Below are 21,303 nucleotides of genomic sequence, written 5' to 3' on the forward strand. Positions count from 1 at the left end.
ATACCGCACCCCTGGGAGGGGCGAGTTCTCGGACACCTGCTGAACCGTGGAAGGAGGGACCCTAGGGACATTGCCTTCTCTATCCTGCTTTAAAATACTTGCCAGATCCTTCCGACGTCTGATTTACCTGAATATGGACATCAGTTCATTGCTTTTCTTTTTTCCTTTTTTTTTCATGTTTATTTATTTATTTTGGGAGGGAGGGGCAGAAAGGAAGAGAGAGAGAGAGAGAGAGAGAGAGAGAATCCCAGACAGGCTCCGAGTTGTCATTGTGGAGCCTGATGTGGGGCTCGATCATGACCTGAGTTGAAACCAAGAGTTAAAAAAAAAAAAAAAAAAAAAAGAAACCAAGAGTTGGTTGCTTAACCAACTGAGCCACCCAGGCTCCCCCCAGTTAATTGCTTTTCGTATTCAAGGTGTGATTTCCTGGTTCTTTGTGTAGAGGGCAATTTTCACTTGTGTTGTGGGAACTGGGGGTTTTCTGTCAGGAGATTGTAAAAATGTTTTATTCTTGCCAGAAGTAATGTCCCTCAGGTTTAACAAAATACAGGTTTCAGCCTCCCTGTGGTTGTGGCTAGAGGGACAGTTGAATCCTAGCAGCCTCTGATAGGCTGGCCCCTCTGCTGCATCTGGGGCTCCCCTGGCCCCTGATGCTCCTGCCTGAGGGTGGTTTGTCCAGGCCCACATGCTTCCAGATGCTTCTTGGGGGGGGATGGGAGTTTGTGGTCGGGAGCCCTCTTGTTGGGGCCAGGCCACTTGTCCCTGTACCTCCTGCTCGGTGACTGTGCGGGGTGCGTGTGCTGAGATCGTCCACGCGGGACCCTCTGTCGCCTCCACCCTGCCCTGGGGTTTCCTGGGCTGCTTCTCTGCAGTGAGGGTCCTGACTGATCCTTTTTGTTGATGTTTCAGCAGGATTCCTGTCCATCGTGGGAGGAGTGAGCCTCCCGGCTGCGTTCTGCTGCTGGCTTGTTGGCTGGGGAAATGCAGGGTGTGGGTCAGCTTCTGTTGAGTGGGGGTCAGAGGGCACCCTTCTGCTGATATTGTCCAGTCCTGGGGAACCGACTGGCTTGCTTCCTCCTTCCTCCTTTTAGAGTTCTCTATGGACGCCTCTTGCATTGTTTCCAGAGGGTACGGCAGTTCAAGCAAGGAGACAGGGACTTGTGGACACAAGTCCCCTTTTCTGAGTCCTTTTGACATGAGTCTGCTTATCTCTGCTGGGTGCCTGCTGGGTGTTCCAGGCCCAGCCCTAGGAGCGGCCGCTTCTCCAGCAGGTTCTAGTCTCGCGCTGTCAGTGCCGGAGAGGTGCCTTGCTGTTAGTCCCTGTTTTCCACCTCCTCGGTCGCTGGACACAGCACACGTTCTGTTCCTGCCTGAAGGTTTTCTATGGCTTATCAGTAATTTGTCATGTTCCTTACAAAAATATATTTCACTGAGATTTTATTTTTTTATTTTTATTTTTTTTAATTTTTTTTTCAACATTTATTTATTTTTGGGACAGAGAGAGACAGAGCATGAACGGGGGAGGGGCAGAGAGAGAGGGAGACACAGAATCGGAAACAGGCTCCAGGCTCCGAGCCATCAGCCCAGAGCCCGACGCGGGGCTCGAACTCAGGGACCGCGAGATCGTGACCTGGCTGAAGTCGGACGCTTAACCGACTGCGCCACCCAGGCGCCCCATCACTGAGATTTTAAAATCTAGGGTTGCAGAGATAGCATTCTTTTGCTTTAAAACATTTCCTCTGTAGGGGCGCTGGGGGACTCAGTCAGTTAAGCATCTGACCGTGGCTCAGGTCATGATCTCGCAGTTCGTGAGTTCGAGCCCCGCGTCCGGCTCTGTGTGGACAGCTCGGAGCCTGGAGCCTGCTTCGGATTCTGTGTCTCCCTCTCTCTCTGCCCCTCCTCACTAGCACTCTGTCTCTTTCTTTCTCAAAAATAAATAAAAACATGTTTAAAAAATTATAAAAAAAAAACATTCCTCTGTATGTGTTATAGGGATTTTCCATACTTGGGAGGTTTATTTTCTAATATTATCAAATTAAATTATTAAATTATCTATTATTCAAACATCAGTGTTTCCGATTGTTTTGAATATTTAAATTCACACCAATATTAAGGTTTAGATGCACTCTAATATATTGATTAATATTAAATAATTTAAAATTAGACTCAGCGGAGATCTGTATACTTTGTTGTATGTTTAGGAAAATAGCTCATTTTCTCATTGTTTTTCTTTTTCTCCACGTCATTTCTTTTTAAGTTTTAAAAACATTTATTTATTTACGTTATCTCTACCCCCAACACAGGGCTCGAACTCACAACCATGAGAACTAGAATCACACCCTCCACCACTGAGCCAGCTGGGTGCCCCTGAAGTCATTTCCTTTTAACATTTATTTTTATCAATTTCTTTTGGCTTTCCTCAGATTTGTTGTATTATTGTACTATGTTGACTAAGTTTTGGTTTTTAATTAGTAACAAACTTACTGGAGTCTGCAATTTGGTTCTATCTAGCATGTTGTTATGGCTAATATCTTTATTATTGCCTATGTAAACACTTCCTAAGTAATGTCCTATAACTCAAGAGTTATTTGTATTATTTAAAATTTGCAACTTGTTAAATTAAAAGGTGTTCACACGGGGCGCCTGGGTGGTTCAGCCGTTAAGCCTCTGACTTTGGCTCAGGTCATGATCTCACAGTTTGGGAGCTCGCACCCCACATCGGGTGAGCACGAGCCCCGGGTGAGCCCTGCTTCTCTCTCTGCCCCTCATGGGATTCTCTGTCTTCCCTCTGCCCCCTCGTTCACTTGGACCCTCTCTCTCTCTCTCTCAAGAAAAGAAAAGTTTTCACACAAACTTTGGCTAAGAATTTCTAATTTCATAACACACACCTAAATGATTTATATATTTTGGGATTTTATTGTATGTTAGTTTCAATAAATTTTCTTCGGCATTTGAAAAGCAAGGATATGTATGTATACAGAGGATAAAATAGGATATTTTAACTAATTTAGGTAGCAATAACTAGTCATACAAAAAAGATGTACAATTTGTATTGGGACACCTGAGTGGCTCCGTTCCTTGAGCACCTGCCTCTTGATTTCGGTTTCAGGTCACAATCCCAGAGTTTTGAGATCCAGCCCCGTGTCGGGCTCGTTGCTGAACGTGGAGCCTGCTTGGGATTTTCTCTCCCCTCTGCTTCTCTCCCTGACGTGTGCATGCACACGCGTGTGCACATGATCTGTCTCTCTCAAAACAAATAAGGGTATACATATTTATAAACTTATCAGATACCTATGTAAACATACATATATATTTGGTGTGTCTGTGTGTGTGTTTGTAGAGTTAAGACTTTTCAGATCTCATGTGGTTGCATGGGGAACACCATCCAGCCCCGGCATGTGGGTATGCAGTTAGGCTGCTGCCGGGGCTGTTTACTGAGCACTTATTATGGCCCAGACCTGGCCCTGAGACACTGTCACGTACCCTAATATCACCACCTCTGCTAACCCCATTCTTCTCGGAGCCTGAAGCTGACGGTTAAACAATGGGGCTTAAGGCCAGGCAGCAAACAAGGGGCAGAACTAGGGTTGTAACCTGGACAGGGGCTCATTCGTGACTTGACTCTTCAAGGACCGTCTGCCTGGTTGCGAAGGGCTCCTGGTATTCAAGTGTTACCATGTTCCTTTCTTGTTTCTGGTCATTTTTACTTCATATATTTTGATGCTATGTTCCTGAGTGCATAAATGTTTTTTTTTTTTTTATTTTTTAAAAAAATTTTTTTCAACGTTTTTTATTTATTTTTGGGACAGAGAGAGACAGAGCATGAATGGGGGAGGGGCAGAGAGAGAGGGAGACACAGAATCGGAAACAGGCTCCAGGCTCCGAGCCATCAGCCCAGAGCCTGACGCGGGGCTCGAACTCACGGACCGCGAGATCGTGACCTGGCTGAAGTCGGACGCTTAACCGACTGTGCCACCCAGGCGCCCCAGAGTGCATAAATGTTAATCGTTGTAAATTGTAATATTTTTTCAGAATAAAACAAATTTTGTTCTTTTAAAAAAATGTTTATTTTTTAGAGAGAGGGGGAAGGTATGAGTGGGGGAGGGACAGAGAGAGGGGGACAGAGGATCCGAAGCAGGCTCTGCTCTGATAGCAGAGAGCCCCGTGTGGGGCTCGAACTCATGAACTGCGAAATCATGACCTGAGTTAAAGTTGGATGCTTAACAGACTGAGCCTCCTGGGCGCCCCAAACCTTGTTCTGTTTATTCTTTTTACTGCAAATTTTCTTTTTTCTGTTGTTACCATTTCTAGCTTTTTTTGTTTTGGCTTGATATTTAAATCTTTTGTTTTTAGTCCAATATAAAAATCCAGTTGGCTTTGATAGCATTGTGTATAATCTTAATCTTAATTAAGAAAAGAGTTTTGCTTACTTTGTTCATAGCTATATTTCTAGCACCTGGACCTAGCTTACAGACAATAAATATAGACACTTCCTCAATCACTTAACCAACTGGGTCTGAGAATCTCCATTCTAATTGGATGTTTGGACCTATTCATAGTTATTGTCGTGAATGGCATGTCTAGAGTTATTTTTGTCATTCTCTGTTAGTTTTAAAATTTATGCTTGTCCTTGTCTTTTTCTTTTTTCCTCTCTTTTGCCAAAGGAATCTGTTTTTCTCTCTTCTGTTTTTTTTTTTTTTTAAGATTTTATTTTTACGTGATCCCTACACCCAATGTGGGACTCGAACCCACAACCCCGAGATCGGGGGTCGCAGGCTTCACGGCAGGCGCCCCTTCCTTCTGTCTTTTTAACGTGTGCTTACCTGTCACAGTTAATGCTCTATTTCTTACTGGGGTGGGAGTCCCAGTTCGCCTGCGTGCGTCTGTACCTGCCTGTCACCCTGTCTGTCGCCGAGGGAGCTGAAACCCTATGGGTTTCTAGCATGATGACAGTCACCTCCGTAAAAGTTAGCAACTGGGGGTTCTAATTTCAGTTATAACCTTCCTATTAACAACTTTATGATTGTTACACTGAAGTTTCAAGAATCATTGTTGGCATCTGGATTAAACTTAGAACTTTGTTAGCCATTATTTAAAATCAGTTCTCTGTGTGAATGCTTTCATGGCTCATCTCCATTTCGATCGTATTGGGAAATTTCTATTCTTATATTGTTGACTTAACTTGTACTCAGGTTGTCTTCAAGGGACTGTTGGGACCGTTCACAGGTAGCTGAGGTTCTTTCTCCTTGGGTGTCCGAAGATGGCTTTCTGGGGCTCCCCCCTTTGCATCATAGCCTGGCTGACGGAGGAATTCTTGGTTTATGTTGTCTCTCTCTCAGGACTATAGCATGTGCTTCATCGTCCACTGACCTTTAATTTTGCAGAGAAGGTATCTGAAACGACATGAGTTTTTTTTTTTATTCCTTCTGAAGAAGCTTCTTGTGAACTCCTTGGGCGCCTGGGTGGCTCAGTCGATTAAGCATATGACTCTTGATTTAGGCTCAGGTCACGATCTCACAGTTTGTGAGTTCAAGCCCCGTGTTGGGCTCTGTGCTGACAGCGTGGAGTCCACTTGGGATTATCTCCGTCTCCCTCTCTCTCTATAATCCCCTTTCTCAAAATGAATAAACTTTAACATAAATAAATAAATAGTTTAAAAATAAAAAAAGAAGTTTCTTGTGAACTCCTCGATGCATATATATTCATTCAGTTAGAATCCCAGATCTGACGAGGTATGTGATTTTGTTAATTATCAGAAAGGCTCCGAAACGTGCAGACTCAGGGATGTTTGTGACCAATGGTGATTCCTGACCCCGCTCTGGCCCCTTCCCTCTCCTGGGATTTGCCTCCTCTTTGGCTTAGATCTTTAGCATCTGTCCTAGATCCTGGTTTTACTTTTCTTCCCCTCTGTCTCGCACCTGCCCTCTGAGGGTCAGGATGGCGTCATAGCTTGGTTCTGTGTGGAGACTGTCCCTGTTGCTGGTTCCAGAATACTGCCCGTCTGCCACCCGCTGGTTCTGGGTTCAGCCGCCCGGTGGTCAGCCCTCAGGTGGCGGCTCCTTAGCCCAGACGGCTCCTTCTTATCGCCACCTTCTCCGCTCTCCTTGACCAGCCATGACAATATGGAAAATATGAAGCAGACATTGCCTACATTTTCTCCTCTCTTTCATGAAGTCACCTCCAGCCAAAGACCTTTCTCTCTCCTGAGTCATAGTTGGCCTCCTCTCTTGACCAGGAGGATCATTTCACAGGCCCCAGAAGCAGAGGACTGCGTTTACCCAGCGCGGGCAGGCAATAGCAAGTGTGTGAGTCCTGGTGGCCCAGGTCCACACTCAGACAGAGTGAGACGTGTTTCTGCACCTATTCACATGCCTGGCAGCCAAGTTCCAGGAGGAGGGGCTCCGGGCCGGGCTGGGGGGACAGGGCCGCGACCTGTGGACACCCCAGCTGTGCTGCGGGGGGCGCTCCTGCCCCATCTTTGGGCTGGGAGTGTGCTTTCCCATCTTTTCTGGGCTGGCTGGTTTTCAGCTCCTGACCTGGGATGACCTGGGGCATTAGGAGGGTCTCCTGGTGACCCCAGGGATGTGTGGTTGGACTCTCCCAGGCCCTCCGTACTAAGACTTCTCTTTGGCATTTAGACTATTTTCAGTATTCAAAATACAGTAACATTCCATGGACATTTTCATGGAGATACCTTTATATTTCATTCATTTGTTTTTAAATGTTGATTCATTTTGAGAGAGACAGAGAGAGCAAGTGGAGGAGGGGCAGAGAGAGAATCTTAGTCGGGCTCTGCACTGTGAGCCCAGAGCCTGACATGGGGCTTGAACCCACAAACTGTGAGATCATGAACTGAGCTGAAATCAGTTGCTTAACCAACTGAGCCACCCAGGCGCCCCTATATTTCATTTAAATCATTTCTTAGGATAGAGTCCTTTTATCTTTAGGGAAAAAAAGACATGGGCATTTTTTTTTTTTTGTGGGTCAGTGACTCAAGATTTTTATGATTCCAAGCTATTTTACATGAATCTTGGGTTTATTTGCTCTGCCAGCAGCAATAAATGATCCAATACGACCAGTTGTGCTGTATCTTCAACAGCGCTGGGTGTCGTAGAACAAATACACGGACATTACCTGACAGCTTATTTTCGAGGAGATGTGGGCAAACATTATTTTGTTTAGCCGGTACGTACTGGTGACATTGGCCGTTCCCCTCTGTGAACTCAATCCTGGGAGCACCACGGTGAACAGACGGGTTGCACCTGAAGAGATGAGGGCACCAGAGCCGGTCCCCTGGCGGGGGGACGTGTTGGTCGGCCTGCCCGTGGCCTTGGCACGTCTTTGTTCTGCTGGCCAGTCCTGTCCTGTGGCCTCTCTCCCCTGCTGTAGCTGCACAGTCCCTAAGAATCTTCCTGAGGTGGCCCAGCAGAACTAGAGACATACCCAGGTTTGCTTTCCTTTGCAGGCAAATTATACTTTTCATTTCGTGGACAAGCTGAAGACTTTAACAGAAACCTTGCTGGAAGTGTCCAGTGTTTTTCAGAGTGGAGGGAGTGGCCAGATGCTCAGCAAACTGCAGGTGAGTGGTGGCTTTGCTCCCAGAGCACCTGCTAGGGTGCGTCTGTGAAATCAGAGTGGCCCCTTCGAAGACCCCAAGAGCCCCTCGGGTGTGCTTGTTGGTTGACTAATCACGTTGACCTGAAGGTGAACTTGTGAGGCAGTTTTGTGAATTACCAAGGGTTCTATTCATGCCGGATGTCACTATTATGAGCATCGTGAATAATTTATTAACACTGGCCCATTCTTTCAATTCCATAACTTAGATGGAGGCATGATTTTGTACCTTAATGCTCCTTTGAGTGGTTTGCATACTATTCAACTCTGGGTCTACTTAAAGGATCAGTTATCACTCCCTGACATTCTGTATCGAGAACCTAAAATATTCCAGAATTCGGGGGCTGTGGTTTAAGATGGCCAGCTCCTGCGGAGCCCCACAGCTGTGAACTTCAGAACTTTAAATGAGGTAGGCCACATAATAACCGGGGGCCATTTGAAAAAGAACCCTAACTCACCTGAAGTCTGATAGCATGAGAAAGTATGCCCGCATTTTCATTCCTGTTCCACCTGTTTCTTACGTACCAGGTGAGTAGGTCAGGGCGATTCACAGCATGGATTCAGGAGCCAGCTTGTCTGGGTTTGATGCCCAGTTGAGCTGAGCCGAGCACTGCTGTGTGATCTCGGACTGGTCACTGAACTTCTCTGTGCCTTGGGTTTCTTATCTGTGCTGTGAGGAAATAATCATAGTTACAAGCTGTAAATCACTGAGGGCCTGGGAGGCACTTGGAATAGTGTTTGCCACGCAGAAAATGCTTCTGTGGGACCTCCCACAGTGGGTGCTAAGACGGGAGAATTTTATTTATTTATTTTTCATTTTATTTTATTAATATTTGTTTTAAGTTTTATTTATTTTGAGAGAGAGAGAGAAAGCATGAGCAGGGGAGAGGCAGAGAGAGAGACGGAGAGAGAGAGAATCCCAAGAATCTCTGAGTTGTCAGCACAGAGCCCCGACACGGGTCTTGAACTCACGAACCGTGAGAACATGATCTGAGCTGAAATCAAGAGTCAGATGCTTCACCGACTGAGCCACCCAGGTGCTCCCCAATGGGGGAGAATTTTATTATGGGAGAGGGAGGCAAAGGGTGCTGGGGAGCTTGGGAGCATAGGCACCTGAGGACATGCGGGTCTGACCCCGGGACCCAGAGAGGGAGGGAGGCTGGGCGGGAGCATCCTAGCTGGTCCTGCAAGGTAGTGAATGCACTGCCCAGAGCTGTGGTCAGTTTTCCCCGGGGCATCCTGTGCCGGGGGGTCCTGCGGCTGCCTGCAGTGGGCCCGGGGGTGGTGGTCGTGGCCCCCGACAAACCCAGGTGGTTTCCAAGCCCAGCAGCAGCCGTCAGTTCTGTCCTGGTCTTTGAAGGTCCACGACGCTGGTTCTGAGGGCGGCCACCACTGTGCGACTGCCGGGGCTATTGTCATATTCTTCTTTGACTTGTCTGCTCGTGGATTAGTTTGTTTATACGGGGGTCAGTAGGTTTCTCTGTAACGGGTCAGATGGCGGATGATGTAGGCTTTCCTAAAGTCTCTGCTGGGACTGGAAATTACACACCGCATCGTAAGCAACAAAGGGAGTGTCTGCAGAGTTTCGTGAGGATGTGACCAGGTGCCTGACTGTCCCTTGAACCACACGGCTCCTTGGAGAGGTCCTCTGATGGTCCGCCGTCCGCCAGGCAGTCACGTTAGCAGCGCAACTCTTTCCTCGATCTGACTCTGCCACCAGCGGCTTAGGCTAGTGCCTTTGCTGGCGACCGAGGCCTGGACCTCCTTCCCGCTCAGTTAAGAGTGAGTGATCTCCTTTCGGAGATGTGGCCGAGGTTCAGGGACTAACACACAGAAAGTGCCCACCCTGTGTCTGCCACGTGCCCGACAAAAAATAGGTAAGATTCCAAAAAGAAGCGCACACCAGGGTTTCGTACTGAAATCCTGTCATCCGTAGACACGCCGATGAAATCGTCACATCTCTGGGGCAGGTGTGAGAAGTCAGAGAGCTCGATGCAGAAGGTAGACCACGTTCGAGAATTCCTTATCAGGAGTTCCGAGTTGTAAGGTTGTGCGCTAACAAAATGTCGGGGTCACATATAAATATTCTCTAGTGAATGGACACGTTCCAGAATTAGTCCCTGTTCCGCTAGCCTCCCCCGATCCCCCCACCAACCCTCACCGCTTAATCCTGGCGCTGGCCTCATGGGATTTTGTCCTCTGTCTGCTGTGGACTGTTGGGTGTTGTGGGGGGCAGTAGTATACAAGTCAGTGCATTCCCACTTCAAGATCAAGAGGCAAAGTTTCATGAAATCACCTTGGAGGGGGCGCCTGGGGGGCTCAGTCGGTTGAGCATCTGACTCTTGGTTTATGTTCAGGTCATGATCTCAAGGTTCGTGAGATTGTGCCCCGCGTCAGGCTGCCCGCTGTCATCTCGGAGCCTGCTTGGGATTCCCTGTCTCCCTCTCTTTCTGCCCCCTCCCTCCCATGCTCTCTCTCTCTCTCTCAAAATAAATAAATAAGCATTTAAAAAAATCACCCCGAAGAGCCCTCCGTAGGGAAACCATTGACAAAGGAGAGGCAAAGCCATCAATATGTGAGAGGGGTCGCAGCGATCATGATATGAAAGTTTCTCCCGAAGATGAGATTTGGTTGCCGAAGGATTAAGAGGGTTCAAGGGACGCAGAAACCCTTCCTCAGTGCTTTTCTGACAGTGGCCCCCTCTTTACAGCTGGCCTGTGGAAAAGACCCTGTTAAGGATCTGATACAAAGGGTCACCATACACTTTTGTTAGAAAATTTTGCTGGAAGGTCACACTGAGTTCATTCTTGGTTTTCAGAGATTAGTGCGTGACTTCAGTTACAATCTGAATTGTCACAATTGTTGCTTTTGGTTTTCAAGGTAAAATTGTCATCAAATGTTAGGCCGTTATTTACCATGATCTTTAGAACCTTTTTTTTTTTTTTTTTTACCATGATTCACTTTATGTGTCCTTGTCTTGTATACTGAAACTTTGAGTTAACCTCACAAGTATTTTTCATTGAATAATAATTGAGGAAATGAGGTTATTTTTGTGAAGCTGTGTTATTTCCCTTTAGGCAGCCCTGAGAAACAAATTCATAAGAAACTTTGTAGAAAGCCAGCTGCACATTGATGTAGACAAGCTGATGGAAAAGCTCCAGACTTACGGTAAGTGGGCGGGTGTGCGGGTGTAAGCCGGTGGGCGTGTGCGTGTAATTGTGCGAGCACACGTGGGCATGCACGTGGGTAGGCGTGCAAGCTGGAGGCCAGGTGTGCAAAAGCATACGTGGGCAGGTGTGCAATGTAAGTGTGCGGGTGTGCGAGTGCACACGATGGGTGTGTGAGTGTACAACGGTGGGTGTGGCAGGGTCCGCTTCCCGATTGGCCCGCCGCCGGGGTGCTCATCCTCCTGCCTCTAAGTTTCGGGGTGACACTGTCCAGTCGCTCTTCCCCTCGGGTTTCTGGTTTCTCGTCCACAAGACTAGAAATGCTCTTGTTTGTTCATCCCTGCGGTTTTCTGATTTGCCGAGTCGGGGCTTGAGTAGCAGGGAGCGCACTTGGAGAGGAAGGCTTCTGATACCAAAGGCAAGAATTCTGAGACTTCAGATAAGTTTATGGAACGAGGGAGCGTTCCTGAGTCAGGAGCTGACGGAAAGCAGGTGCGTCGATTGGAAGATTTGGAGCTGAGGCTAGAAGGTTCTGTCAATCAGCGGATGGTTGTATTGCCTCCGTAGTTTGTCAGTGCATGAATCCATTTGTTTGTTTCTTTTAAGTTTATTTGTTTTTGAGAGAGAGAGAGAGCACGTGCAGCAGAGGGGAGGGGCAGAGAGAGAGAGGGAGACACAGAATCTGAAACGGATCTGCGCGGATAGCAGAGAGCCTGATGCGGGGCTCGACCCCGCAAACTGGGAGATCATGACCTGAGCTGAAGTTGGACACTTAACCGACTGAGCCACTCAGGCTGCCCCGCGTGAGTTCATTTACTGAGCGAGCGCACAGGAGAGTCGGGTTCTGTGCCGGGATCTGGATACCCTGCCCCACCATCCTGGGCGGGGCGCAGACGGCGGTGTCAGGACCAACGGCTCTGAGGTGGATTCAGGCCCTGCCCGGTGTGTCCCAGGGGTGCTCTTAGGAGCCCGGCCTGGCCGGAGGCAGGATGGGAATAGAGGAAGGACCCGAAGGGAAGGGGGGCGTCACTGGATCCTGGCACTCTGCCAATGAGTGGGAAGGGGCTGGTGTCCACCTGCATCTGGAGGTCAGCGGAGGGCCAGGCATTGTAGGGGGCATGATATTTCCCTCTTATGACAAAAAAAGTTTGGTGAATGTACTGCCTTAGAAAAATTAATGTGGGGAGCCTGGGTGGCTCAGTTGGTTTGGCGTCTAACCTCACCTCAGGTCATGATCTCACAGTTTGTGGGTTAGAGCCCCACATCGGCTCGTGCTGGGCTCTGTGCTGACAGCTCAGAGCCTGGAACCTGCTTTGGATTCTGTGTCTTCCTCTCTGCCCCTCCCCCACCCACACTCTGTCTCTCTCTGTCTCAAAAAGGAATAAACTTTAAAAAAAAGGTTAATGATATTTTAAAATAAATGTTACTGCCTTAAGTCATTTTTCAAGTAGTTAAAACACACTTTTTAAAAAATAAAATAGTTTCTGGGGCATGTGGGTAGCTCAGTCGGTTAAGCGTCTGACTCTTGTCTTGGCTCAGGTCATGATCTCACGGTTCATGAGTTCGAGCCCTCTATCGGGCTCTACGTTGACAGCAAGCAAACTACTCTGGTTTCTGTCTCCCTCTCTCTGCCCCTCCCCTGCTCTTTCTCTCTGAAAAATAAATAAATAAACATTAAAAACGCTAAAAAAGGAAGTAGTTTCTGGACAGCTGTATATAACAGAGCCTGCGTGTGGTGCTGTTGGGCAGGACCGTTGTGGCCTCAGACGGTTTCTGTCTGGAACAGAGGCTGTCATTACTCTGCGAGGGTGGTAATGGTGTTGACCCAGAGCCCTCACTGTTTCTGATCGACTTTTCCCTAAAACGAATTTCTATCAAGTGGGTGGAAAACAACAGCCCCAGCAATTCAGACCCTGAGCTTTTCCTACAGATGAATCAGGACCCAGAGTGTGGAATTCTCAAGGAATTGTGAGAGCCATAAAGTGTGTGTGAGTCCTCCGTTCTTCCTGCCCGACCCCGGAGTAGATTGAAGTATTCTTGTCCATACGGATGTGGATGGTTGGCCTTCACTCCTGGCCTGCACAGCCCTCTGAACAGGCCCCGTGCGAGTGGGGGGGCATGCTGGGGGCTCAGACACACTCTAAGATGCAAATCTCCTTTTGTAACTCCCTAGGTAGAGAATTCACTCACTTTTCTCCACACATCCTTTTATTTAAAAAAAAAAATTTAATGTTTATTTATTTTGAGAGAGAGAGAGACAGAGCACAAATGGGAGAGGGGCAGAGAGAGAGGGAGACGCAGAATCTGAAGCAGGCTCCAGGCTCTGAGCTGTCAGCACAGAGCCTGACTCGGGGTTCGAACTCACAGACCATGAGATCATGACCTGAGTCGAAGTCAGAGGCTTAAATGACTGAGCCCCACAGGCGCCCCAAGTCTTTCATCTTATGAATCCTGAGCAGTCTGGTGTCTGGGGGTCTCCTGAGGAGTGAGGCCGTGGGGGACGCAGTGGTTCTCCTGACTGAACTGCAGGCACATGGGCCCTGCCCTATGGTGACACTGTGACATTGGCCACTGTGGCAGGTGTGATGGCATCTCCTGTACAGAATCGTGCACAGGGCAGGCCTGTGGGATTCAGTCCCCTCCTTCCCACCCATCCCCCCCACCCCCAACCCCGTGCCTGCTGAGCCCGTCTGGACTCCCTTCCTGCTTGGCGCTGAGTTCTGGGTGTTCTTCCCACGGCTGTGTCCTTTGGAGTCTCCACGTCTCTCTCTCCTGTGGTCTGGCTCCTCTTGGAAGCCAGAGCAAACCAAATGTCCTGAGTCCTCCTCAGCGTTTTGTCCTGACAGACGTTGCATGCGTGGGTTCTGGAGCCCACACGGGCCACTTTGAATCCCCAGCTCTCTTTCCACTGCAAACGCGCAGACCTGGACAGAGCACAGCAGGATCGGATTTTCCTCTGTGTTCCTTGATCACCGATGGCGGTTCTCGCAAAGTGCATGTGACAAAGCGAGCGGTTGTCGCAAAACACCTGCTATTGGGGTGAATGCACGTTTTCTAGAGTTCCTTGCCACCAGGTTGGAACATTAACTTTTTTTGCCGGGTTCCATGTGCGAGATCTCCTGTGTTGCTCACAGGCTTGCCACTGGAGCTTTCTTCTGCGTGGCCAGTTGCCCTGTGTCCTCTGGCCACTGCCCTGTGTCCCCTGGCTGCTGCCCTGTGTCCCCGGGCCGCAGGCTCGCCCTCTGTTCTTCCACGGTGAAGCAGGACCAGCATCATGGGACCGTGGTCACTAAGTGGAGTAGATCCTCAGCAAAGAGGTGGCACAATTTGCACATGAACAGAATGTGACTATTGAGTCATTTTTTCCACGGAGGGACTTTTTTCCCTTCGTAAGCCCTGGGCTGAGAGGAAAGTTGCAATGTCCTGTTACGCTTACTGTCCTCAGGAGTGAAGCTGGACGAGCTGTTTGCCCACGGGGACACCGGGCATCTCCGTGTCCTGGGCCGTATCTTGGTCAACCTGTCCTCCTGCGTGGTGTTGAACCGCTTCCAGGCCCTGGAGTCTGTCGCCAGCCTGGAGTCGAGAGCCCGTGAACTCATGCAGCAGAATGACTTCTTGGCTAGTGAGTATTCAGTGAAAACACACGTGCATGCGGGCCCGGCCCCAGTCGCCTGCCGTGTGTGTATTTGTCCCTAAATGCGCGTGACAATGGCTCAGAAAGACAAGAAGTCATTTCCCGGTAAAATACACCGAGCGGAAAGACTCCCCTTGAGTTGACGGGAAGACAGGCTGCATACGGGGCTGCTGGCCTCACATCCTGGGCCCCACGCTACTCACTGCATCCGTTGTTACTGGTTTATGGTGTCGTTTGATGGTTACATCTCGCGTGATAAATTTTATCTTTCTGATTAAAGTTATGCTCCGATTTCCTCATCACTTTGTAAAAAAATTTTAGTTTTAATTTTATTTATTTATTTTGAGAGAGAGAGAGAGAGCAGGGGAGGGACAGAGAAAGAGAGAAAGAGAGAGAGAGAGAGAGAGAGAGAGAGAGAGAGAGAGAGAATCCCAAGCAGGTCACAAGCTGTCAGCACAGAGCCTGATGTAGGACTCAAACTCATGAACTGTGAGATCATGACCTGAGCTGAAACCAAGACTCAGATGCTTAACCGACTGAGCCACCCAGGTGCCCCTTCCTTATCATTTGACATCCTGGGGCTGGGCCAGGGGACAAGACAGCAGCCAATTTGACTCCATTCATTCATGTTCATTTGCTCAGGATAAACGTGATGTGTTCTGTGTTCTCATATTCATTTTGACTAAATGTCGAGTTAGTTCTTTATTTGGGTTTCTATGAGTTTGCTGAGGGCTGTGGAGACACAGGACCACAGGCTGCCTTCAACAGCACAAGTTCAGCTTCTCGTGGTTCTGGCCACAAGTCCGCGATCAAGGTGTCAGCAGGGGGCGGTCCTTCTGAGGCCATGAGGCGGAGTCTGCCGTGGTGCGTTGACAGCCGACTTCTCCTGTGTCTCTTCTCGAGTGCCCTCTGTGTGTGTCGGGGTCCAAATGTCCCCTCTGTTAGAGGACGCCAGTCATGTTGGGTGAAAGGCCACCCTGATGACCTCCTTTTGAAATGATTACTCCCGTTGTGGTCTGTTTAACAGTTGTGATCTGCTAGGGGTTAGGACTTCACATGTGAGCTTTGGGGAGGGTCCATTCGCACCCCCAACAGGCGTCATGGATGAAATTCAGGGAATCCATGTGCCTTATGTTTACATTTTGGATGATCCATAACCCCAAAGAGGTCAGTTCCTCGTTTTACATTGAAATCTAGTTGATACACATTATGTCCATGTGGGTCGATGGCTCAGTCCCTCATGCTGCGCTCACCGCGGGCGTGGCTCCCGTCAGCCACCACACCATCACCTGCGTTCCCCATGCTGTGCCTTCTGTGCTGTAGTCTTTACACCTGGAAGCCTGGACCCCCACTTGTCATTCATAGGGAAGCATTTGTGATCCCAGAGAAGGAAAGCCCGATCATTTGAGCATACTGGTGTCGTTTTTCAAGTTCTATAAAAATGCAAAAGGGATCATTTTCTTTCAGATTTTTGTGTACAAATGATTTTGGTGCAAATAATTAAAGACACCACAGTGGGGGCACTTGGGTGGCTCAGTCAGTTAAGCTTCCAACTTCTGCTCAGGTCATGATCTCACAGTTGGCGAGTTTGACCCCGCATCGGGCTCCGTGCTGACAGCTCGGAGCCTGGAGCCTGCTTCAGATTCTGTGTCTCCCTCTCTCTCTGCCCCTCCCTGCTCACACTCTTTCTCTCTCTCAAAAATAAATAAACATTAAAAAATATATATATATTTAAAAAAAAGACACCGCAGTGGGGGTTTATGAAAAATAGGAGAGAGTGTTCGCCAGGAAATTAGGCGGCCTCGGGTCTAACTTTCCCAGTCCCCGCCTGTGGAACACGGAGAATCAGCTTTGCGTCCCCGTGGGGCCTCCCCTTGCACAGAGAGGGTTGGGCCCCATCTCACGGCCCGTCCAGTTGTGCTCGACCCGCGCTGACCCCGGGTGAGCCGCACTGACCCTGTCTTCCCTTTCCTGCCGACAGGTGTCATATTCAACAGTTCGCTGGGCAGCGGGGACTTGGGGACGCCGTCTCTGCGCCCGCCGCCCCACGTCACATACACCATCCGGACCAGCGTCCTACACAGCATGAGGACAGATTTGGTGAAAAACCCTTTCTGGAAGTTCCATCCTCAGAACCTACCGGCCGATGTGTTCAAGTACAACTACATCTTTGTCCCGTTGCAAGACATGATCGAAAGGGCTATCATCTCGGTGCAGACCGGGCAGGAGGCTGAGGAGCCGGCCACGCAGACACAGGCCATGCCGTACCCCTGTCACACCAGGGACCTGTGAGTAGCCTCCACGTGCCCCCCTGCCGCGTGCCCGCTTTACAGCGAGAAGCGCCTTGCGTTTGGCGTGCCGAGTGCAGAGAAGTTCTGTGTAGTCACGCCGAAGAGCATTTTAGAGAAAGTCCATCCCCCTGTTTAATTTCTTGAGCTGTCCAGACGCAAGGATAATTGTTGAGGTACAGTGATCGTGTAAGACTTGAGCTCTGACACCAGACTTACCCGTAGCGTTAAAGACCCCTCGGAAGGAACTGGAACAGTATTCACAGGGGTTACATGCGTCTGGCTCCAAGGCCAGCCATCTGAGCTCGCGAAACAGAAGAAGGTCACTAGCTCTTCAGTGCAAATCCTTAAAAAGTCGATGTGCACCCCCTACTTTCCGGGAGGAGGGGGATTCTCGGAGGCCCGGGACAGTGGCTTAGGGACGTGTGAGGCAGTCTGGGAACACGCAGGAGTAAACTGGTGACTGGGCTCGTGACATCCTTGCGGGGGAAAGGAGGGATGGTCAGTTATGGGCTGGAGCAGCTGGACCATAGCCCTGGAAGGAGAGTGGGGGGCAGGGCCAGGAGGGGTTGGCAAAACAGAGTGGACAGCGTGCCCAGCGCCGGTCACCTGGATGCCTGACATCCACCTTGCTGAGGGCCGAGATCTCAGCCTTGAAGGATGTTGTTCCTCAAGCATCTCATCCTGTGCCGGGCTGGAGGCCCCAGGCTGCAGGTGTGGGGAGCACGGGAAGAAAGGGCCGAGGGTGAGGTCATCAGAGGGACCACCCGGACTGCCTTTGCTATGAGAGCAGGGGGCAGATGCTGGTCCTTCCATAGGACACCACGGAGCAGGACCCGCCAAGTAGAAGCCAGGCGACTGGGGCTGCACTGGCCAGACAGGTGTCTCGATGTCTCACTCCTCCTTCCTGTCTGGCCACATGCCTTCTGCATAGCAGCACATCAGTATGTTTCATGAGGCGAAAGGCAGTATTCCCACTGTGCTAGGAGCAAAGGCTGTACCCTGTAGGATTGTCCTTCTGAGAGCTTGGTGGAGACAACAGGGGTCAGGAACAGAGGCTAGGGTGTCATTTTACCCCAGGCTCTGCCTCACTGTGCAGACCGTTGGTAAGCCTCTTAACTTCCTTGTGTTTTTTTTTTTTTTACGTTTATTCATTTTTTTGAGGGACAGAGTGTGAGTGGGGGAGGGGCAGAGAGAGAGGGAGACACAGAATCCGAAGCAGGCTCCAGGCTCTGAGCTGTCAGCACAGACCCCGACATGGGGCTCGAATCCACGAACTGTGAGATCACGACCTGAGCAGAAGTTGGACGCTTAACCAACGGAGCCACCCAGGTGTCCCTTAACCTCCTTCTTTGTAAAATGAAAGCTTCTCTTTCCTTTCGGGGCGATGACCGTGTGTCAGCTTTGAACATTTTCTGCCATCGCTCTTCTCCTGAATTATTTTTCTGGGAGGCATTGGCACCAAGAGCAGAAATCGAGGGAACGACTGTTCCTGGCAAAGCGTCATGCACCAAACCTCACCGCAGCCCAAATTCCAGGGCCTTGTGGGGTTTAATGACCTGTTTCCAGAAATCGACTCTTTACGATGCTCTCTTTTTAGCCGAATCTCAGGAAGGTCGCGTTCTGAAAGCCTCTTTGTAGCTCTTAAGCATGCTGTCGACCGTCTCCTGGAAGAGGGGCCCTGTGCGTACGGGTACAACGTGCAGACTCCCTCCGGTCCTGTTCGCAGGACGAAGCTGGGGTTCGATTCGTCTCCCTAGACACAGGGTGGCCCCCAGGAGGGTGTGTTGAGAAGAACGATACACATTTCTGCAAATAGCTTATTGTCGAGGCGGAGGTGGCCTGCCAGGTCCCTGGTGCTTGGCTAACGGGCTTGGTGATGGGGTGGGACTGAGGCCGGGTAGGGTCGCGAAGATGTGCCCTTTCACCCCGCGAAGGTGAGTTCTTGTGGACGAGACACATTCGGGCCTTGGGCAGGAGTGAGCCGAGAGCCTCGCGAGAGTCCCTTTCCTTTTTCTGTCTGGAAGCGTAGCTGACATACGGTGGTACGTCGGTTCCGGGCGTAGAACACAGGGACTCAGCAGTGCTGGACACAGCTCAGCGCCCACCACGTTAAGGGTACTTCCCGTTTGTCACCGTATGTGACCGCACTATTACCGACTCCATTCCCTACGCCGTGCTTTTCGTCTCCCTGACTACTTGGTTTGTAACTGGAAGCTTGTGCGTCTTTATCTCGTCATCTGCGCCACCCATCCCCCACCTCTGGCAACCGCCAGCTCGGTCTCTGTATTTATGCTTCTGTTTCTGTGTTTCTGCCGTTGTTTGTTTGTTTACTTTGGTTTTGCAGATTCCACAGGGAAGCGAGATCACGTGGTATTTGTCGTTCTCTGTCTGGCGTATTCCACTTAGCGTTATACTCCCTAGGTCCTTCCGTGTTGTCGCGAATGGCGAGAGCGCTTCCTTTTCTACAGCCCAGTAATATTCCGTTGTATCCATACCTCATCTTGTCTGTCCATTCGTCTATCGATGGACACTTGGGTCGAAACATTCCCGCCTTGGGCTGAGTGAGCCGAGTGTCCTGCCGAGATCCTGGGTCATGGATTCAGTGTTACTATTCCCTCCCTGGGACAGCACAGCACCGTTTCTCGGAAGTCTTTGAAGGAGGTGAAGAAATATTCTCCTTGACTGAGAGATTTAAGTCTTTGAGGCTCTCATCACCGCATACCCTTCTTTTATTTCTAGTCCTAGAAAGTGTCTGTATCTGCAGGGCTGGGTGAACCTATAGGAGGCTGAGGCACAGTTGAGATCTAAGATCCTGGCGCTTGGCCACCTGAGCGATCATTGGGCAGCCTGGTGTAGACCACAGAGCACACTTGTGCGAAATTTTTAGTGGCTCCCTGCTATGTGCTGAATAAGTTATATTGCCGTTAATGTGCTCATTTATTCAACTATATATGTGTACCATTTGTCAGTCCCCAGACCTGGGTGTGTCAGTGAAGGGACAGGTAGAAATCCCTGCTCTCATGACTGAGTTCAGGGACACGGGGGTCTACACATACAATAAAGGAGAAGCTTGAATTGAATACTGGAAGGTAGTAAGAGAGGAGCAGGTGTAAGTCCAGGGTGGCTAGAGTGCCCAGAGGAATCATTAATGTGGTTAGGGTCAGCCCTGCCAAGAAGGTGACATTCAGTCTGTTGAACGTGAAAAATTCCACTGAGTAAATTAATTAAAGATCAAATGGGCTTTGTTGGAGGGTTCCTGAATCAGGCATCTTCCCTTTTGGCAAATACAAAGCTCCCAGAGCTGGAGGAAAGGAAAGGCTTTTAAAGACAAAAGGAGGGTGTTCAAGGAAATGATTGGCAAAGAATGGATAGTTTCAGGCAAGGCCGCCCTCCCAGGGGAGCGGAAGGGGTCTGTGGGGACGGTCTCAGTCTTGCCCCGCAGGTAATTTCAGTTGACTGGTTACAGTTTACACACATTCCTGGTGAGTTGGAACTACACTTAGGCTAAGCTTTGAGTCTTGGTTTGCCAATGTGGGGCTCGGCACAAGTGACTGTTCTGGGTCTGTTGTCTCTTTCTTTTTTACTTATTATTATTTTTATTTTTGAGAGTGCACAAGTGGGGGAGGGGAAGAGAGAGAAGGAGACAGAGGATCAGAAGTGGGCTCAGCACTGACAGCAGCGAGCCTGACGCGGGGCTTGAACTTGCACACCTCGAGATCATGACTTGAGCCGAAGTTGGTCACTCAGCCCACTGAGCCACCTGGGTGCCCCCCTGTCGTCTCTTTCTTAGCAGAGGACCAACTGGAAGAGTTATAGAAGCACAGGAAAATGTGTTCTAGGCCAGAGGAGTGGCTGGTCAGGGCAAGGGCCCTGGGGCAGGCGTGGCCTGGTGTGTGAAGAGGCCCCGAGCAGAGGGCACAGTGTGCAAGGGTGAGAGCAGGGACCGAGGTGGAAAGTGGTCAGATTCTGGTTGCTTTCAGAAGGGAAGCGGCAGACGGGGAGGGTGTGACTGAGAGACATCCACACGGATGATTTTTGTCCAAGGGCGTGGACTGTGAGGTGCTGGGCCTTTGGGTGGAGAAGGTTGGGGGATGGGGATAGCAGCTGGGTGGGGACCCGTCTGGGTGCCTTTGGGACCCTGGTGACACGTTGAGTAGGAGGCAGTCCAGGGGGTCGTCAGCATCTGATGGATGGACTGGATGGCACCATTGCGGTGGGAGTGGACCGCAGAGGAACAAGGCGGGCCCTCGGCAGGGACAGGGCTCTGGGACAGGGCTGGAGAAAGCACCCCGGGGCCGGGGTGAGGGCTGGGAGTGGTCTGGGGTCTGCAGAGTGGCCAGCGTGGCTCCCAGGTGGGATAGAGGGTCACTGGGGCCCTCCTCAGGATGGTGGCCAGTGTGGGGGGCCCAGAGGAGGCTGGAGGGGGGAGGGGACAGCTGGAGACTTGAGTGCAGACCAGCTAGGAGCCTGCTGTGTGTGGGGGTAGGGAGAAGCCGGTGGTGGCTACCAGGGAATTTGGGCAGAAGACAGCTAGGGGAGGAGGTCTTAACAGGAGGGGCCCCTGCACACAAGGGCAGTGTGTCCATGGTAATGAAGT

At 50.1% G+C, this 21,303-nt stretch overlaps 1 protein-coding gene across 1 annotated transcript in view; it reads left to right on the top strand.

Annotated features, from left to right (window-relative positions):
* Nucleotides 1-21,303, top strand: part of ABCA13 (ATP binding cassette subfamily A member 13) — a 394,379-nt gene that overhangs the window by 139,434 nt on the left and 233,642 nt on the right. The window contains exons 28-31 of the mRNA XM_047096975.1: nt 7,466-7,579; nt 10,692-10,782; nt 14,227-14,403; nt 16,397-16,703. Coding sequence (XP_046952931.1) covers nt 7,466-7,579; nt 10,692-10,782; nt 14,227-14,403; nt 16,397-16,703 — 689 coding nt within the window. The remainder of the gene's footprint in view (nt 1-7,465; nt 7,580-10,691; nt 10,783-14,226; nt 14,404-16,396; nt 16,704-21,303) is intronic.

The sequence above is a fragment of the Lynx rufus genome, unplaced genomic scaffold (assembly GCF_022079265.1).
Source record: "Lynx rufus isolate CCGP_SWC_20201006 ecotype Redwood Valley unplaced genomic scaffold, mLynRuf1.p SCAF_4, whole genome shotgun sequence".
Taxonomy (NCBI): domain Eukaryota; kingdom Metazoa; phylum Chordata; class Mammalia; order Carnivora; family Felidae; genus Lynx; species Lynx rufus.